At 38.3% G+C, this 19021-nt stretch overlaps 2 protein-coding genes across 2 annotated transcripts; both read left to right on the top strand.

The window, feature by feature from the left end:
* The first annotated feature begins 5407 nt into the window (after nucleotides 1-5407).
* Nucleotides 5408-6853, top strand: LOC103948019 (serine acetyltransferase 1, chloroplastic). The gene has a single exon (XM_009359008.3). The coding sequence runs from the start codon at nucleotides 5449-5451 to the stop codon at nucleotides 6571-6573; it is 1125 nt and encodes a 374-aa protein (XP_009357283.2). The 5' UTR covers nucleotides 5408-5448; the 3' UTR covers nucleotides 6574-6853.
* Nucleotides 6854-14863: 8010 nt separating this feature from the next.
* On the top strand, nucleotides 14864-16343 carry LOC125468444. Its single transcript, XM_048564191.1, has 2 exons — nucleotides 14864-15814; nucleotides 16185-16343. Exons 1-2 carry the CDS (start codon nucleotides 14864-14866, stop codon nucleotides 16341-16343), a joined length of 1110 nt encoding a protein of 369 aa, XP_048420148.1.
* Nucleotides 16344-19021: the final 2678 nt, after the last annotated feature.

The raw sequence follows: 19021 nt of genomic DNA, 5'->3' as shown, positions 1-19021 counted from the left end.
CAAACGGTCCAAAACTTACTCACCTTTTATTTGCCAACGACACGCTTGTTTTTCTGAAGGCTTCATTGGATAATTGTTAGAATTTTTCAAACTTATGAAGGGCCATTGTCGGGCATCTGGGCAACAAGTGAACCTACAAAAATCAACTGTGTACTTTGGTGTCAATACCTTGATAGTGCTTGCCTAGGAGCTCAGTGCCATCCTGGAGATGCCGACTGTGGAGGATCTGAGGGTGTACTTGGGCATCCCTACGGTATGGGGTTAGTCGAAGCGGGATGTACTTGCATTTATTAAGGATCAGGTTCTGGCAAAATTAATGGGATGGAAACAGCAGTTCCTCTCCCAGGTTGGTCGAAAGGTTTTTATCAAGGCAGTCGCTCTAGCTATTCTAATGTATCCGATGAACGTTTTTCGGCTTCCAAACAGATTGTGCAAGGAGATTGATTCAGCAATTGCTAAGTTCCGATGGGGGAAAAAAACAAAGAGAGGAGTATACATTAGCTAAACTGGGAGGAAATAGGTCGTGCAAAGGGAGATGGTGGTATGGGCTTCCGTAACTTGAAGAACTTTAACTCAACGCTTTGAACCAAATAGTGCTGGCGTATTATCCATTAGCTGGAGTTCATTTGGGCTAGGGTGTTGAAGGAACGGTATTTTCCCCACTATTCGTTTATGGATGCCAATCATGGGGGAGGGATATTATCTCTCGAGGGGTAAGATGGCAAGTTATGAGTGGGAACCAGATTAACATGTGGTCTAACGTTTAGGTCCCAGGCATCCCAAATGGGCATCCAATTCCTAGAGTGGGGGATGATGTTGATAGGACACAGGTGATGGCTACAATCATTGACCCAAACTTAAAGACGTAGAGAGCGAAGGAAGTTGAAAGCTTGTTTTTTGAGGCTGACGAGAGTGCAATTTTTGGGATCCATATGGAGGAATCGTTATCCCCAGATCGTCTCATCTGGTCTGCCTCTAAAACAGTGACAACCAGTGCCTTATGCTATAGGGGTGTATCCCTGCATGTTAGATACGGGATACGCTGGCTGTTACATGTATCCCCATATATTTTGGACACCCTGTGTTGTTCACACTCTTAATCTTGCTTTGAAGAGTATATGTTCTCCAAAACAAACAGATGTTTCATATGATGATTGCAATTGGATTTCAACTATTGCTAGTGATTCTTGGTCCATAAATTTTTTTTATTATGAACCATAGCATGAGATTGTCCATGTTTAATGAACATTGCAAACTAAAGTTACTTTCCATAGCCGAAACAAGGTTTGTTTTCTCCACTATTTTTTTTTCCTTATTCAATTATAAGCCATCTAATTTTAAAATTTTTTAGATTTGCTTCCACACTTGTGATGCTTAGAAGATTTAAGGAAATAAAGGAAGGTTTACAACAAATGGTGATTAGCCCGAATTGGGGGTTTTACAAAGAAGATGATTTGGTTAAAGCAATGATGGTGAAGCAAAAGATATTGGATGAGGATTTTTGGGAGAAGATTGATTATATTCTTTTCTTTACAACTTCAATATATGAGGTTATTAGAATGGCTGACACAGATAAACCTTGTCTTCACTTGGTGTATGAGTGGTGGGATGCTATGATTGAAAAGGTGAAAGCTGCTATATATAGGAAGGAGCGCAAGGCATTACATGAAAAAAGTAGCTTTTTTCATGCGGTGTATCGCATTTTATTGGAGCGATGGACTAAAAGTAGCACACCACTTCATTGTTTGGCACATTCATTAAATCCAAGGTAATGATTTTGCTAACTTCCTTATAAATTCTTCTAGATTAATCTTTAGCTTTATGAGTACTTTTTTAAACTGCTATTTCTTTTATTTTAGGTATTATAGTTCGGAATGGCTCCAAGAAGACCTTAGTCGTCTTGCTCGACACCAAGATGTTGAACTTACAATTCAAAGGAAAAAGTACTTTGAGAGATACTTTTCCAATGGGGAAATTAGAAGAAATATCGATGTGGGGTATGCCTTGTTCTCTAGGTGATTGAATGACTTTGGAGCTATTGATTTTATGACTGATAGGTTTCTTTTGGAACCAGTGATGTGGTGGATTGTCCATGGAGCTTCTACACCTAGTCTCCAATCCATAACGTTGAAGCTACTTGGACAACCTTGTTCCTCCTCTTGTTGCGAATCAAATTGGAGCACTTATAGTTTTATTCACTCTTTAAGAAAGAACAAGATTACGCCACAAAGAGCCTAGGATTTGGTATTTGTGCATAATAATCTTCATCTTTTATCAAGGAATAGCTCAACCTACAAAAAGGTATTACTCAATTGTGGGATGTTGGAGGAGATGGCTTTGAAAACCTGGGTGAAGAAAGTGTCGGGATGCTCGAAATGGCTAACCTTTCACTTGATGAACCGTCATTGGAGACTACTTTAGTTATTGGAGGAGACATCATGAATGTGGAAGTTGAACGAGACTTTTTTTATTTTATTTATTTATTTTTTTATATAATTTTCGTTTGGATGTTCATTGTAATTTTTCAAGTTTGAAGACTAACTGCTTGTTGGATGGACTATCTTTCTAACCGTTTGGAGTTTATTGAAATAAATTTAAACTTGAGTAATAAATTTGAATGTTCATTTTATAATATTTTATATTCATTTATATATATATATATATATATATATTTTAAGTCCCGTATACCTGACGTATCGTGCCTTCATTTTTAGAAATTTGACATGTCCCCGTGTCGTATCCCCGTATCCGTGTCTGTGTCCATGCATCCTAGCTGAAGGATGTTTCTTTAAGGTGGGCTTGGGAAATCTTGCGAATCCTCAGTTGCATTCGCATGGTGGGGAAGTCTTTCCAAGCTTGCTCCTCGTCTTGGGTTCCAAGACTAGCAAATGTTGCGACAGACTTTGGAGAAGTGCAACTTTGTTTGGGTTAAAAGACCCCCATCTTCCTTAGTTAGAATCTTGAATAAAGATGATCTGCCTTGCCCGCCAATATTTAGTTATCCTTTTTTGCTTTTGGGGGACGACGTGGTAGCCGTCTGTGGCAGTGTCCTTTGTATTCCCTTGTATCATGTTGTTTGCAAGGGGTCTCTTCCTTGTCTATTAGTCTTCTGGTTTTCCTTGTTCTTGGTTGGCTTTTGTGCCTTGTTAATGAATCCTAGTTTCAAAAAAAAAAAAAAAAAAAAAGAAATAATAAAACAACACCACCAAGACGGCTAGCAAAAAGATGAACCATCGGTTTTAATATGTTTATTAGAGAACTGATCCTTAAAGAATTACAAAAAAGAAAAAAGAAAAAAAAAAAAGAGAAGTATTATTGGCACTCTAAAAATTTAATTCTACACTCCTCACAAGTGTATTTTTCTTTTCTAATATAAAAAGTTTGGAGTGTAGAATGAGATTTTTTGAGTGCTAATAACAATTCTTAAAAAAAAAAAAAAAAAAAAAGAAGATAATTAGCTATTCCAATAATTGAGGATCTCTTCCCGACCAAAATAATAAAGAATGAGGATTTTATAAGATTGTGCTGAAGTCTACAAATTTTCTTTTCAGTTTTGAATAGAATAATAGCGTAGTATTAAACCTGTCATTAACAAGATTCGAGCTTATAATATCGTAGTATTAAACCTGTCAATTTTGAATATAATAATATAGTAGTAGTAAATAGTAAGTGATTGTGTTTATTTTATTTTATTTTTTTGAAAGAGTAGGTGATTGTGTAAGACTTAGCAAACTGGTCGTGTTTTGTGTCAAACTAATTATTATAACCCATCCTGCCGTGTCAAATTTGTTATCTCAATGAGTTTTAAATTTCCAATCCAAATTTGACCTGTTAAAAGGTTTTACCTGTTATGTTTCGACTTGAAATTCATTTTTTTTCAAGTCGAGTTTACGGGTATTGCATAAAAATGTCATGTCAATTAGCTATTAAATAATCTCTAATTATTTTCCGGCAAATTTTTTTATCCAACTAAACAATTTCAGTAATGCTAGGAAGACTAAATTTTTAAACCAAATTTTGTGAACTATAAGACCTAGTTGTTGATATTTGAATTATTACTTAAATATTAATTAACGTGCTTATTTTTTTATTAATGGCATATAATTTATAAATTCGTTTTTAAAAATTAGTCTAACTGGTGTTACTCAAACAAATATTTTTCTTCTTTTCAATATTACTGAAACAATTTATTTATTTTTTGAACAAAAGATATAATCTATACTAAGGGAGTTGGAGAGTGTGTTAAGTCTAACAATATGTTAGTAATAATATGGTTTAAATTCATATTTGATCAGAATAAAACATAAGATCTTTACTTACAAGTAAGAAGGTATATTATTGATCATAGTATTAAGTGATCATACATAACATAACCATGTGGACAATTTCTTTCAAAGCTAATCAAAGGTCTGGAGAAGGACACGTGGCGAAGGTTGAAAAGGACATGAAGGGGGATTATGACGTGTGGGATGAAGTGTCGCCTCTCAAAAACAAGTTCGGTTTGGATTTTGGAGGGGGTGGGATGCTTTTGACCCTCGGGGGCCTTTCTTCTTGTTTTATATATTTACTTGTCCGCCATAAGGAACAAGGGAACGAATCCATCATCTTTGTTTAATACTTATTGTCTGGTCAAGGTTAATTGGTTATGTAACCCATTACGTATGATAAGTGTGATTTCATTGGTTACGTAACGGTTTATGTTTCCACCATGATTTAGAGTGGTATTTCTCCTCATTTGTAAGTGAAGGATTTTAGATTCGATTTTTGTAAAAGACGAATTTGAATCATATTATTATTAGTCTATTATGAAATTAAGTCCATTATTTCTTTAATATATATATATTATCATTTGCTAAAAACAATCGTCTATGTTTGTCAAGAATAAAAAGAGAAAAAAAGCGAAGAAAAAGCGACCAAAAAGGATAAATAGGGAAAAACAGTTGGACTTAATCAATCAAAATCCCACTTGGACGGTTGGTTGGACTGATCTCAACCCAAAAACAAGAACAGTACAAAAGATGATTGTTTTATTTTTTATTTTTTATAACAGTACCGAAGATAATTAGTTGCATGTGGGATGGAAGGCCATAAGGAATGAGAGTATGGAAAGGAATCATCTCATATTCCTTCCATCAAATTCATTAAGTAATTTAAGTTCATAAATACAGATTATTAAAATTTAATTTAATGATTAAATATAAAAACATATTGTAAAATTATAACAACTTTAATCGTTGAATTAAATTTTAAAGTTTCGTATTTATAGCTTTGATAGACTTTGTGGAAGAGATCAGGATGATTCTTTCCTGAAAGTATAACGTGTTTCTGAAAGCGATAGTACATTTGGATTCTTGTACAATTGCCTCCATTGTACAAACGCTCCTCCACGCCACAATCCCAAAGTCCCATATTTCTTTCTTTCCTCATCTGGCATTTATCTTCTTCTAAATGAAAGTTCCAGTCGTTAACCGGGCCCTATATAAGGCTTCTCCCGTTCTCTCAACTCCCAGACTCCTCCTCCTCTCACCCCACTTATATATCCACTCAAATCTTCAAAACCCCTCCACTCCCATGGCTGCCTGCATCGATACTCAGACCAACCAACTTTCTCGGGATTCAAACAGGTCCAGTTCTGACGAAGACCCCTACCAATTCATGAACTTCTGCCGCTGCAGCTTCTCCGATCAAGTTTCCTGCGCATCCGTTTACCAGAACCGCACGAAAACCACTCAGACGCGCAGAATCGTGGAGGATTTCGACCCAGATGAAGATCTATGGCTCAGAATGCAGGACGAAGCTCGCTCCGATATTGATGATGAACCCATCTTGTCAAATTACTATCACACTTCGATTCTATCGCATGCTTCTCTGGAAAGTGCTTTGGCCCACCATCTATCCGTGAAATTAAGCAATTCCAGCCTCTCGTCTGCGACCCTAGTGGATATTTTCATGGGGGTGTTCGCACACGATCAGGAAGTGGTCAGGGCCGTGAAGGATGATCTGAGGGCGGTGAAGGAGCGGGACCCAGCTTGCGTTAGTTACTCTCACTGCCTGTTGAATTTCAAAGGGTTTCTTGCGTGCCAAGCCCACCGGGCAGCGCACAAATTGTGGTCGCAGGGGAGGCAGGTCCCGGCTTTGCTGATTCAGAACAGAGTATCCGAGGTTTTCGCGGTGGACATTCACCCGGGGGCGAAAATCGGAAGCGGGATACTGCTGGATCACGCCACCGGGCTCGTGGTGGGAGAGACGGCGGTGATTGGAAACGATGTGTCAATTCTGCACAGTGTGACTTTGGGAGGGACTGGAAAGGTATCCGGGGACCGGCACCCGAAAATTGGGGATGGGGTGCTGATTGGGGCAGGGACTTGTATTTTGGGGAACATTAGGATTGGGAAAGGGGCCAAGGTTGGGGCTGGGTCTGTGGTGATAAAGGAAGTGCCGACGAGGACGACGGTGGTTGGGAATCCGGCCAGGTTGATTGGAGGGAAAAATCCAGTTAAGTTGGATACGATGCCTAGTTCTACTATGGACCATACTTCTAATATAGTTGAGTGGTGTGATTATGTTATTTAAGAGAATAACTTACATAAAACGGACTCTCGTTTGTCAAGGCTCCTTTGGGGGATATGTATTTTTGGTGTATTTTTCTGTTTGTGGTTTAAGTGAGAATTGAAGTTCTCCTAATAGCAAGCAGAGAGCCTCCTGCCTCCATGCTGAATAAAAGTTATATAATACGTAGTGGGATTTATGCTTCTAGTGAGAATTGAGGTTCTCCTATTGGAAGCATTGCTATTGCATGTACTGTTTTGTATCATTGTAAGATGAATATGAAAGTTTGGAGTTAGTATGTTTACTTGTGATGATTTATACCTCGGTTAGTTAAAAGCATTCATGATGTAATACACCGGAGAGTACATTCATGATGTTAATTCGTTTTAAGAGACATCATTGTAATTTTATTTATTTAATTTTTTTTTAAAGATCCACTTTAAGTTTGGCATGCATATTCATAAGTCTTGTTTTTAGTTCAATGTGCTATTTAGTTATAGTCTTGTTTTTAGTTCAATGTGCTATTTATTTCTCGGCCATAATAGTGCGGTATGGTGCCAAGGTTATTTCCACTCGGCATTGTGTGCTATTTAGCACTATTAAGTCCAGTATGGTGCCAGACGTTGTGTTTAGCCATATGCTAAACACAACGCCTGGGATTAAGCCTGTAGTACAGCAAATGAGGAATTTCCACTTGGAAATAGAGGCTAAAATCAAAATTGAGGTAGAAAAACTCTTGGTAGTCGGATTTATCAAGCCAATCAAGCACCCTCTTTGGCTAGCCAACATCATCCTAGTAAAGAAGAAGAACATTGTCCAAATCCAGATATGCATCGATTACTGAGATCTCAATGCAGCATGCCCAAATAATGAGTTTCCATTGCCCAACATAGACATCATAATCGATTCAACCTCAGGGCAAGGCCTGATGTCATTCATAGATGGCTTCAGTGGATACAACCAAATCAAGATGTATGCCAAAGTTGTTGAGAATATGGTTTTCCGCACACCATTTGGAAACTTTTACTACACAATCATGCCATTCAGACTCAAAAACGTCAGTGCCACCTATCAGCGAGCACTGACGGCAATCTTTCATGACATGATGGAGAAGGAGGTGGAAGACTATGTGAACAACCTCGTTGTGAAATCCAAGGCTAGGGAAGGGCACTGGGGAAGTGCTAATGAAAATGTTGAGGAGATGCTGAGCATATGGGTTGAAGATGAACCCTACGAAATGTGCCTTTGGTGTTTCCTCAAGTAAGTTACTGGGCTTCCCAGTGTCTCAGACAAGGTACGCACCATTGGAGCCCTCATGCCACTGACAAACACAAAGGAGTTAAAATCTTTGATGGGGAAGCTATCCTACATTCAATTCTTCATTCCCCTGATTAGCAGCATTAATAGTAGCATTCACCCCACTGCTTAGGAAAGGGAAATAATTCGTATGGACCAAGGAATGCGGTGAAGCCTATTAATGAGTCCAGCAGCTAGTCACCAACATTTCTACCATGAAGGCACCAGTCCCAGACATTTCGTTCAAGCTCTACCTAGTTGCAACAAGCACTATCGTAGGAGTCTTACTTGCTTAGGATAGTCCAACCAGGGAAGAAGCACCAATTTACTATGTCAGCTGACAGCTAAGAGACACCGAAACCTATTATGAGAAGATAAAATGCCTCTACCTAACTCTCGTCTATGCATCATAGTGATTGCACCATTATTTCCTAGTCCACAAGCTGCACCTTTTGGTAAAGTCTGACTCGGTAAGGTACTAGACTTATACTATCTGGTCGTTTGGCTTATTGGTTGCTCCAACTTTTCGAATTTGATATTATATGTGTGACGCCTAAGGCTATCAAAGGTCAAGCTGTGGTAGACATGCTAACATTATTCCCTAAAGAAGAAGAGCCCACCATTTCAAAGGAAGTCATTAGTGTGCTACCAGAGATAGTTGCGACCAATGTGGAAGAGGAGCCATGAGTCATGCATTTCGATGGTTCTTCTACAACCACAGAAGGAGGAGTTGGTATTGTACTTGTCAATCCAAAGGGCCAAGCTAACGCCTTAGGCTTCAAGCTAAGCTTTTCATGTACAAGCAACATAGCTGAATATGAGGTTTTCATTATGGGCTTTTCCACAGCTAGGGAAATGGGAGGAAGGAAGATACGAGTCATAGGGGACTTGAATTTAGTCCTGAGCCAGGTCCAGGGAAGCTTCGCGATAAAGGAAATAACCTTGGCACCATACCGCACTATTATGACCAAGAAACTCATGGCAAGCTTCAAGCAGGTGGTGTTGAACACATTGTCGGCACAACCAACAGATATGTGGATGCCTTAGCCACACTTGGCTTCAAGCTTGCCTTCGTCGAAGAACAACCAAACATTGCTTTAATTAGAGGGAAGACCCCAGCCATTGACGCACCCTTCCTGAATGAAGCTCCAGAAGGTAACGACTGAAGGGAAACTATCAGAAGGGAGCTTTCTAAGCCAAGCGGAGAGCTCAGCATCAAATGCCTTAAGGACTACATCACTGTTATAGAGACACTCTACAAGCATCTTTTTGAAGGAATGCTGACCAGATGCCTCGACCCAAAAGTAGCATAAAGGCGGTTACACGAGATCTATAAGATCATATGCGAAGTTGACCAAGTTGTGAGCCTTTACCGCTGACTATAAAGAAAAGGGTATTACTGGCCGTAGATGAAGCAACAAGCCACATGCACCTAAGCCGAATGTCTAAAATGCAGCAACATGCTTTCTCCAGGAGATAGATTTGCAGTTTCCATCATTAATGACTGGAGGTTTCCATACTTGACCTTGTTCATCAATAGGACATTGCCGATCAATGTCAGGGATGTAGACAAATTAAAAGGGACAACCAAGAGTTACTTTATGGATGGGCATCTTTATACTGGAAAGGATTCAATAAGGAACCATTGAGATGGCTTGGGCCATCCAAGTCATCACAAGTCATACAAGAAGTACATGCTAGAGAATGCAGCGAGCACCAAGGAAGGAAGAAACTGCATAAGCAGCTATTAAGCCTAGGATACTATTGGCCAGCTATGAAGGAAGACACGCACAACATGGTCAAGCGATGCCATGCATGCCAAGTTCATGGAAACTTAATCCACAAGCCTCTAACATTACTGTAAGACATGCACACTCCATGGCTATTCCATAGTTGGGGGCTTGATTTAATAGGAACAATTAATCTAGCTTCCAAATGCCATATATGGATACTAGTAGCCACTGAGTACTTCACAAAGTGGGTGGAAGTAGTCTTTCTCAGGAAAGCAACGGGAGCAACAATTTCCAATTTCATCAGAGACTGCACCATTTTTCGATTTGGGATACTTTACAGAATAGTAAAAAACAATGGCATACCTTTTGTGAACAAACAAGTAAGTGCCACACTTGATGGTTACAGGATTAATCACTGTTGCTCCACACTGTACTATCCTTAGGGACACAGTCAAGCTGAAGCCACAAATAAGACATTGCTGAGAATCTTAAGTAAAATGATACATAGCTACTTTGGGGGCTGGAACACGCATCTTCTAGACGTCCTATAGGCCTATCACATATCTCTAAGGAATGCTACAGGTTTCTTTACCTACTCCCTGGTGTTTGGGTCCGAAGCAGTTTCCCTAGATGAAAATGATTATGCCCACGGCAAGAGTTTCAACATTTAACGATGTGGAGTAGGATGCTGCAGCATGCGCAAGCTAAAGGTGGAAAAAACTTAAGCTACTTAAAAAAAAAAGGTAGGAGCAGCTAGGAAAGCAATCATATACCACCAATAAGTTAGCAGACCCTACAACTGCACAGTCAAGCCACATAACTTCAAGGAATGAGATCTCATCCTCAAGACAGTCGACCACATAAAGAGGCAAATCTCCAGATCTTCGAAGTTCGCCCTGCACTGGGAAGGACCTTTTGTGGTCAAGAAAGCCTACCAAAGCGGTTACTACTACTTGACTTCGGTCAAGGAAGGTATGCTAATGAAACCTGTCAATGCAAAGTGGCTAAAGTCGTATTACTGCTAAAACGCTCATGCTTATTTTAGAAGAACATGCTCCTTCTATGCAATGATCATTTTGCTTACTCTATGAGGCCTTGTAAAGCCATGCAACGCTTGATGTACCCCAAATTTTATGAAATGAAGGAGCATTTTGTCAAAATCTTTGGTACATTGGTTTCTTTACATTGGCAAAAGTGACTAGAAGGATTTTTTCTAAACAAGCTATTAAATAATCATGCCTAGGCTATAAGGAAAGGCCACACCAAGTAAGCCACCCTAAGGGGCAAATCATGCTATAACTATACTTATGCAACATGCCAAGCCTATCAATGCTATGCAAGTTGCTCAATGGTTCAATGATAATGCAACATGCCAAGCTAACACGCTATGCAAACCCATAAAGCTTTTTTCAAAAGCTATACTCATGCAACATGCCAAAGCCTATCAAATGCAAAATCAAGCCAAGCAAGGAAAAACTTTTAAAAATAGCAAGCCAATCAATGCTTAGCAAGCCAATCAATCCCTACAGAAGCTACGACTTCTTTTCCATCATTCCAAGGGAAACCCATTGACAAAGTGCCAAGCGGCAAGATCAGCTATTTCCCCACGAAAGCAAGCAAAAACTCAAGCTTGTGTCTCAAACCTAAATAAAATTTCATCCAACAAATTCTCATGCAGTCAAAGTAAGAGAAAGCCAATGTCATTGCAAAATTAAATACATCACAAACATTATGCTAAATTCAATGTTAGCAGCTAAAGCTAAAGGCAATAAGCAAATTGGCCCCATGGCCATTGTTCGGAAGGCAATAAGCTACCTGTCCAAATGGAAATTACAAATAAAAGTAAAAGTGGAGTGAAAAAAACAATCTTCTTCATAGCCTGCCACAACAACATCTCAAGGTTCATGCTCTCCCAAGAAAAAAAAAACCGAAGGTTAAGAAAATGCAAACAGTTATGCAAAGTGAGCAGTTGTGGGAAGGTGAGGAGTTAAGCTCAGAGTACCACATTTCGGAGGAACTGCTTGAGGTGCCTACATGCAACTAATCCGCTGTGAGTTGAAGGCAAGCTATTTTTTCCTTAGAGCTCCTATTGGTAAGCTCATATTTATATATATTTTATATCAAATTCACTTGTTTTTTCTTAGTTAGTTCCTTATTTTTTTGAGTTATTTACTTGGTTTTTGTGTTTTATAGGATTTGTCAAGCAAAGAAAAGAAAAATAGCACAAGTGGGATTAAGCAACAAATTTGTCAAAACTGCATGTGCAGTTCAACTGACTTTGGAAGCAAGTTTCGAGTAGCTCAGAATGAATTAGAGAATGAGACTCATATGCTTGGAAAGCTATGGATGTCTATTTTTTGGATCATTTCATGGATTGCTAATATCATTTTTCTAGAAGAAGTTATGGCCGTTTTAACACTGAAAGGTTCCCAAGAGGCTGAGCAGTTTGTAACTGACAAGAACGCATTGAAAGCAATAAATCCAATAAATCTAGCAGCCAAAACTGATGCAGCTAAGAATGAGCCAGCTGACACTTATTCAAATATCAGATGAAATGGAATTAAAGATGAGGATTAAGTGGGAGTAATTGGCATAAAGGCTGCCCAAAGAGTTACAATTGTTTTACCATTTTCTCACTTATTGTTATCACTAAATGGCTATTAGTGGGGTAAGTTATGGAGAAAAAACTATGGCAGCAAGCAAGAAGAAAAAGGCTACAGGTTGTAGTGGAAAAAATAGAAAAAAAAGAAAGGAAATGAAGGAAAAAAGGCAAGGCTGCTGCGTTGGGGAAGGAAAGAGAGGAAGGAGGAAATCTTGGCATTCTCTTCTTTCGGTTTTATCTCTCAAACTCATGTCTTTCTTTTGGTTTTATTTAAGGATTATGTGTAACTAATTTTTAGTAGTTAGGGGCTGTTTTGAAGCCCCGAATATGATTGCAAGTTTGTTATGGCATTTTGTTTGAATTACTTTTATGAATGGATGAAAATTGGTTCACTACTTGTCTCATTGAAAAATTCTTTATGTGTTTTCTACGGATGCATACTTAGTAAGCATATCTAGGATTCTGATGCTATGAATATGTGTGCACTTGCCCTTGTCAAATGAGGACCTACATATGTTGTAGAGTAGTATTTGTTAATTGCGATTAACATGTGAATCAATTTCTAGGATAAGTAAGACAATGCTAATTCTTACGATGCCTTGTGATGACTCAGACTCTTTTTGTTCTTAATGATTTCTATTTGTTAAATCTATGAACACGCCATTCTAGATTGCATGCTAGGGACTAAGTTAAGTTGGAAACGCCATTCTCTTAACATACCACATAAGAAAGAGTAATAGGTTGAGTTCTAACATTGAGCCAACTTGAGCATCTTCGTCCGGAAATGAAAGGAATTTGAATGAAACATAACATGTTTGTATGATTATTTGGTGGTGGATAGCAATTCCCCTAACTCGTTTGTGACCTACTTAAAATATGTTTTTGTTCGATTTAATTTAAATAGCAAATCAACTCCAAAAATCCCAAAAATTTATGTGAGTGTAGCTATGTGTGTCTAGTATTTGCATATAAAATTTCGTAGACTTTAGATTAGTATAAGTTGGTCTAATAATTATTTTATGGTGGCTAGTCAGTAGGGACAGTAACCTTGTTTTTATGGCATCTTAAGTAGTTAGATAAAACAGTCCTGCGGGAAAGACCCTTATTTTTATATGCTACAATTGACAAATCTTAGTGTTAATAAGGAAAATCAATAGGACATTTGTGTGCTACTTTGTGGTGTGCTTTTAATCCTATCAAATTTTTGGCGCCGTGTCGCCGGGGATTGTTATTTCTAATTACTTATTTTTCTATTGTTTTCTTTTCTTGTCTAATTAGTGTTTTTGTTTTTGTTTTTATTTCAGGTACTCTTCATAGTATATACATACTCGAAGGTCCATGAGCATTAATCTAGCTTCCTACGATCCTGAGCTTGAACGAATACTTCGAAAGCTTCAGAGAAAAATCAAGCAGAAGAGTGCATCGGTGTCTTTACCACCATCTTCTCCACCACATTTGAGTTCGGAAGAGGAAGAAGAACCATAAGAAGGCATGGCTGATAACCATACTTTAAGGGAGTTGGCAATGCCGAATACGGATCAACAACTATTATGCATCACATATCCAAATGCAAAAGGAGGATTTGAGCTTAAGTCTTGCATGATTCACTACTTGCCTAAGTTCCATGGCTTCTCAACAAAGGATGCCAACAAGCATCTCATGGAGTTTCACTTGGTATGCTCGGGAATGAGACCAGCTAATGTGGATGAGGAGCAAGTCAAGTTGAGGGCATTCCCATTTACATTAGAAGCTAAGGGAAATGAGTGGCTTTACAATTTACCTCAAGGATCAATGAACACATGGAACTAGGTGAAGCAAGCATTCTTGGAGCAACATTTTCCGGCCACAAAAGCTGCAAGCATAAGGAAAGACATATATGCAATCCGAAAATAACATAGGGAGCCCTTTGGAGATTACTATAAACGATTCACACATTTGGTTGCATCTTGTCCTAATCATTAGATTTCAGAGCGTCTTTTAATACAGTATTTTTATGAGGGATTATGTGGTACTGATCGTGTAATGCTTGATGCAGCAAGTGGAGGAGCATTCATGGATAAGACACCAACAAATGCTAAGGCATTATTAAAGAACATTGCTGGCAACACACGAAAATTTGGAGGGAGAGATGAGCTACCTTTTAAGAAAGTTAACGAGGTAAGTGCTAACTCTAGTATTGAATTACAATTAGCTAACTTGACTAATCTTGTGCAATAGTTTATGGTGGCTCCAAAACAATTGTGCGGTGTATGTTCAATGATGGGACATGCCACGAACATGTGCCCTTCGTTGATGGATCAAGGTGGCCTTGAGCAAGCTAATGCGTTAGGAGGGTTTCAGGGGCAACAAAGGCAAAAATATGATCCATACTCCAACAACATGGGATGGTACGATCATCCACACTTAAAGTGGAACAATCAAGATAATGGACAACAATTTGTTCCTAACAACTATAACCGTCCACTTGGCTTTTTTCAAGCAAGACCATAGACACCATTTCAGCCTCAACAACATCAAGCTCTAAGTAAGTCTCTTGAGGATTTAATTGCTTTTTTAGCTAACTCTACTCAATCTCATCAACAGAAAACAGACAAAGTAATTGAAAACCTTGAGCGCCAAATGAGTCAATTAGCAAGTTTGATGGGGGCCACAACACCAACCAGGAAGGTTGCCTAGCCAAACTATGGTGAATCTAAATGTGGAGCAGATGAATGTCATGACTCTAAGGAGTGGAAAAGAAGTTTTTGAGCAGCCAAGGATGCAAAAGAGGACTAGAAAAGATACAAATGAGCAAGGGGAGCAACAAACCAAAAATCTTGAGCAAGATGAGGCTTCAACAGAAACTGAAAAGTCTCATATAGCTACAGAATTGAACAAAAACGATTTTGATAAGGTAAGTAAAGAAGTTCAAAATTCATTTAACTCATGTGTCCCTATTCCTTTTCCTCGTAGGTTTATGAAGTCTAAGAAAGAGCAAACTGATAATGAAATCTTGGATACTTTCCGGAAAATCCAAGTGAACTTACTTCTTTTAGATACCATAAAACAAGTGCCTAAGTATGCAAAGTTCCTTAAAGAGCATTGTACGAACAAGAGAAGATTCAATTATCAAGAAACTATGGCATTAAGCGAGGAAGTATCAACTGTTTTGCAAAGAAAGCTGCCATCGAAGTTGAAGGATGCCGGTAGCTTTACCAGTCCATATGTAATTGAAGGGAAAGAGTTTGCTAAAGCATTGTGTGATTTGGGGGCATCCATCAATCTGATGCCATATTCAGTGTTTGAATCATTAAACCTTGGAGACTTGAAGGAAACAAAGTTAGTAATCCAGTTGGCAGATCATTCAAATAGATATCCCAAAGGCTTATTGGAGGATGTACTTGTGCAAATGAATAAGCTCATTTTTCCCGCTGATTTTTTTCTTCTTGAGATGGAACATGACCCTATGCCTATTGCACTTCCTCTTATATTGGGAAGACCATTCCTTAGAACGGCACGTACGAAGATTGATGTCTACGATGGTACCTTAACCATGGAAATTGACGGAGAAAGCGTCAAGTTCAAAATCTTCAATGCTATGAGGTACCTTAGTGATTTTGACTTTGCAACGCCCCCGCCACATTTCAATGGTATGGTAAGTATCTTTTCTTATATGATTGAGAAAATAATTGAAGTGTTCATGGATGATTTTTCAGTTTATGGTGATTCTTTTGATACATGTCTACATAATTTGTCCCTAGCTTTAAAACGTTGTCAAGAAACTAATTTGGTCTTAAATTGGAAAAAAATGTCATTTCATGGTTTCACATGGATTAGTTCTAGGGCATATCATATCTGAAAATAGAATTGAAGTTGATAAATCTAAAGTAGAACTTGTTAGTTCTTTAGCCCTCCCTACTACTGTCAGGAAGGTTAGTTATTTTCTTGGACATGCAGGTTTCTACCCTAGGTTTATGAAGGACTTTTTAATGATTTCTAGACCCTTGTGCCGTTTGCTTCAAAAGGATGTAACATTTGATACGAATGAAGAGTGTGTGGTAGCATTCAACAAGCTTAAGGAGTTGTTATCCACGGCTCCAGTGATCATGCCACCAGATTGGAGTTTACCTTTTGAGTTGATGTACAATGCTTCAGACTATGTCGTCGGTGCAATTCTAGGGTAGCGTGTCAACAAAGTGCCACATGTCATCTATTATGCATCACGAATACTCAATGATGCACAGTTGAATTATTGAACAGCAGAGAAAGAGCTTCTAGCTGTTGTATTTGCTTTAGAAAAATTTAACTCTTATCTGATTGGAACTAAAGTTATTATGTTTTCTGATCATGTAGCTTTGAAGTATCTACTCACAAAAAAATATGCAAAATCGCGACTCATTCGATGGATACTTCTGCTTCAAGAGTTTGACTTGGAGATCAAGGATAAGAAAGGGAGTAAGAATGTTGTAGTTGATCATCTTAGCAGACTTATGCATTCAAACACGAAGGAAAATCTCATCCCTTTACGTGAGAGTTTTCTGGATGAGCAATTGTTTTCATTAGAGGCCACTGACCCTTGGTATGCAAATATTATCAATTACAAGGTCACCAAAAAGATTCCGGATGATTTTACATGTGGTCAGAAGGATAAGCTTGTCAAAACCACCAAATACTATGAGTGGGATAATCCTTATTTGTGGAAATATTGCCCTGATCAATTGATTAGAAGATGTGTCCCCGAATCTAAGTTTAAATCTATTCTAACTTTTTGTGATTCTTATGCATGTGGCAGCCATTTTGGAGTTAGAGAGTGGTTTTTATTGGCCTAGTTTGTTTAAGGATGCGTACGAGTTTTGTGCAACATGTGATCATTGCAAAATTTGATGTGAAAATTAACTTAACACACAAATTAACCCTCTTTTGACAATTGTAGCATATGAATAAGGAGGGATTGTTCTTACACCGAGGATTATGAGGGATTGCTAAACACTCTAAACTGACTCAAATAAATAAAACTGACCTTTAAAACACTTGACTCACTTAAAAAGACTCAAACAAGTTCACAAGACTCAAAATAGGCTAAAAGCACTCAAAACTGCCTAAACACAAACTTGGACGAAAATTGGTTGTAACTTGACTCAAAACTCTTAAAAACACAATCTAAAATATATTTGAACCAATTGGACACTCTAAGACAATTGGGGATTTGGTTTTTGACGAAAATCAAACAAACAAAGCAAATATGTAAATTAGGCAGATTTAGGCGAAATTGATAAAATTAGGTGGATGGTGAGATGGCTAGGAGGTTTTTCTCCACACATGGCATACTTGCATACAACACAATCTTCAGTTGCTTATTCAGTGAATTATGAACCTTAACACCCCATGTTAATTAGGTACGCTTAAATTAACTCTTAGATTTCCCTTAGGTCATTGAATTGAATGGAATTAGCGCATTGCAATCAAATTATTCCTTAAAAGTTTTCTATACGAAAGCGCATAATAGAAAGACAATCAAAGGTCATTAGGTTCTATGGAAATCATAGGTATTGACGAGGCATTCGTAACTATGAAAGCGCATGATACTTATGCTAAGAATTTACTTAACATAATTGTGACCAACAATCTTAACTACTCATGAATATAAGTTCCCAACGATGAGGTGAAGTTTCCTTATACCCTAGCATCATATTTATGCATGCAAATTAAGTGTGCACTCTCAATTCATATACATAAACAAGTTTTAATTAAACCAGATAAGTAAATTGAATTCATCATTCATGAAATCACAACTGAGAGTAATCAAATCATCATGCAAATATAACCATGGTTTCGAAATTCCCCCTAGCCAAAAGGGGATTAGTTCCTCATGCTTGCAAAACAAAGAGTATTGAAATTAAACATTGAAATCATAAGAAAGATTACACCTAAACGCTCAGCAATTCCAAGATGGATTTGATGCACGGCTTGGCTCTCTTCCTCCTCCTTGCTGCAGCATAAAGTGTGTGTGGTGGAATTGGGGGTTTTGGGTGGTGTTTTCTTGTTTAGAGGGATGGAGGATGGTTGATCATGGTGGTAGGGGGCGGCAGGTGGTGTATGGAGGTGTATGGAGTGGATGGAGGATGAGAATGGAGGCTAGGGTGTTGCAGCAAGGTGTTTTCTGTATAGCATAAGGGGTGGTACGAATTTTTGGCTAATTTTATGTTTATATAGTCCTAGGGTTAAGTAGATTAGGGTTACACTTAGCAGATTTTATGGATTAGGGCCCTAGGGTTCGGCACAAGCAAGTTAAATCCACTTAGGAGAGGGTTTGGCCCAATTAGTTTCATAAAAGGATTTGTATACCCAATTCCACAAGGATTAAGGCCTAACAAATCAGAATCCAAAAGGAAAAAGGTTTAGGAAATTCGTCCAAAATTGGGCCTTCTAGAAACTAAGTGTTTTGTGGCTGATTTTGGGTTTTCTAGAAGAAATAAAAGGGGGAAGGGTGTGGCACCCTTTTAGGGTCAGATAAGGCTTCTAGAAATTAGGTTTTTAGGTGCACTTGCAGCTAGGATTAAGGTGGAACAAGATTAGGTTAGGATAAGATAGGATAAGGTTGGATAAGGTTGGATAAAGTTAGATAAGGTTAGATATGGTTTTGGATAATGTTTCCTCTTTTGAGCTGATTCCTTATCCACTTTGTCTTGAGCTTAATTTCTTCATCTTCTTATCATATTGCTAGCCTCTTGAACTCCAAATTCATCCATCCATGTTAGCCCATATACAAGCTATCCACATAGTGCCCAAAACTGCTCCAAATTGCAACAAAATGCACTTTCTTGGTACTTTAACCCTTTGGACCTACAAACACACGAAAATG

Source organism: the organism of the source record quoted next, unplaced genomic scaffold, assembly GCF_019419815.1.
Source record: "Pyrus x bretschneideri cultivar Hongxiangsu unplaced genomic scaffold, Pyrus_bretschneideri_v1 Contig38, whole genome shotgun sequence".
In the NCBI taxonomy this organism is placed as follows: domain Eukaryota; kingdom Viridiplantae; phylum Streptophyta; class Magnoliopsida; order Rosales; family Rosaceae; genus Pyrus; species Pyrus x bretschneideri.
The sequence above is the reverse complement of the archived record's forward strand: the minus strand, read 5'-3'. Positions and strand labels throughout refer to the sequence as shown.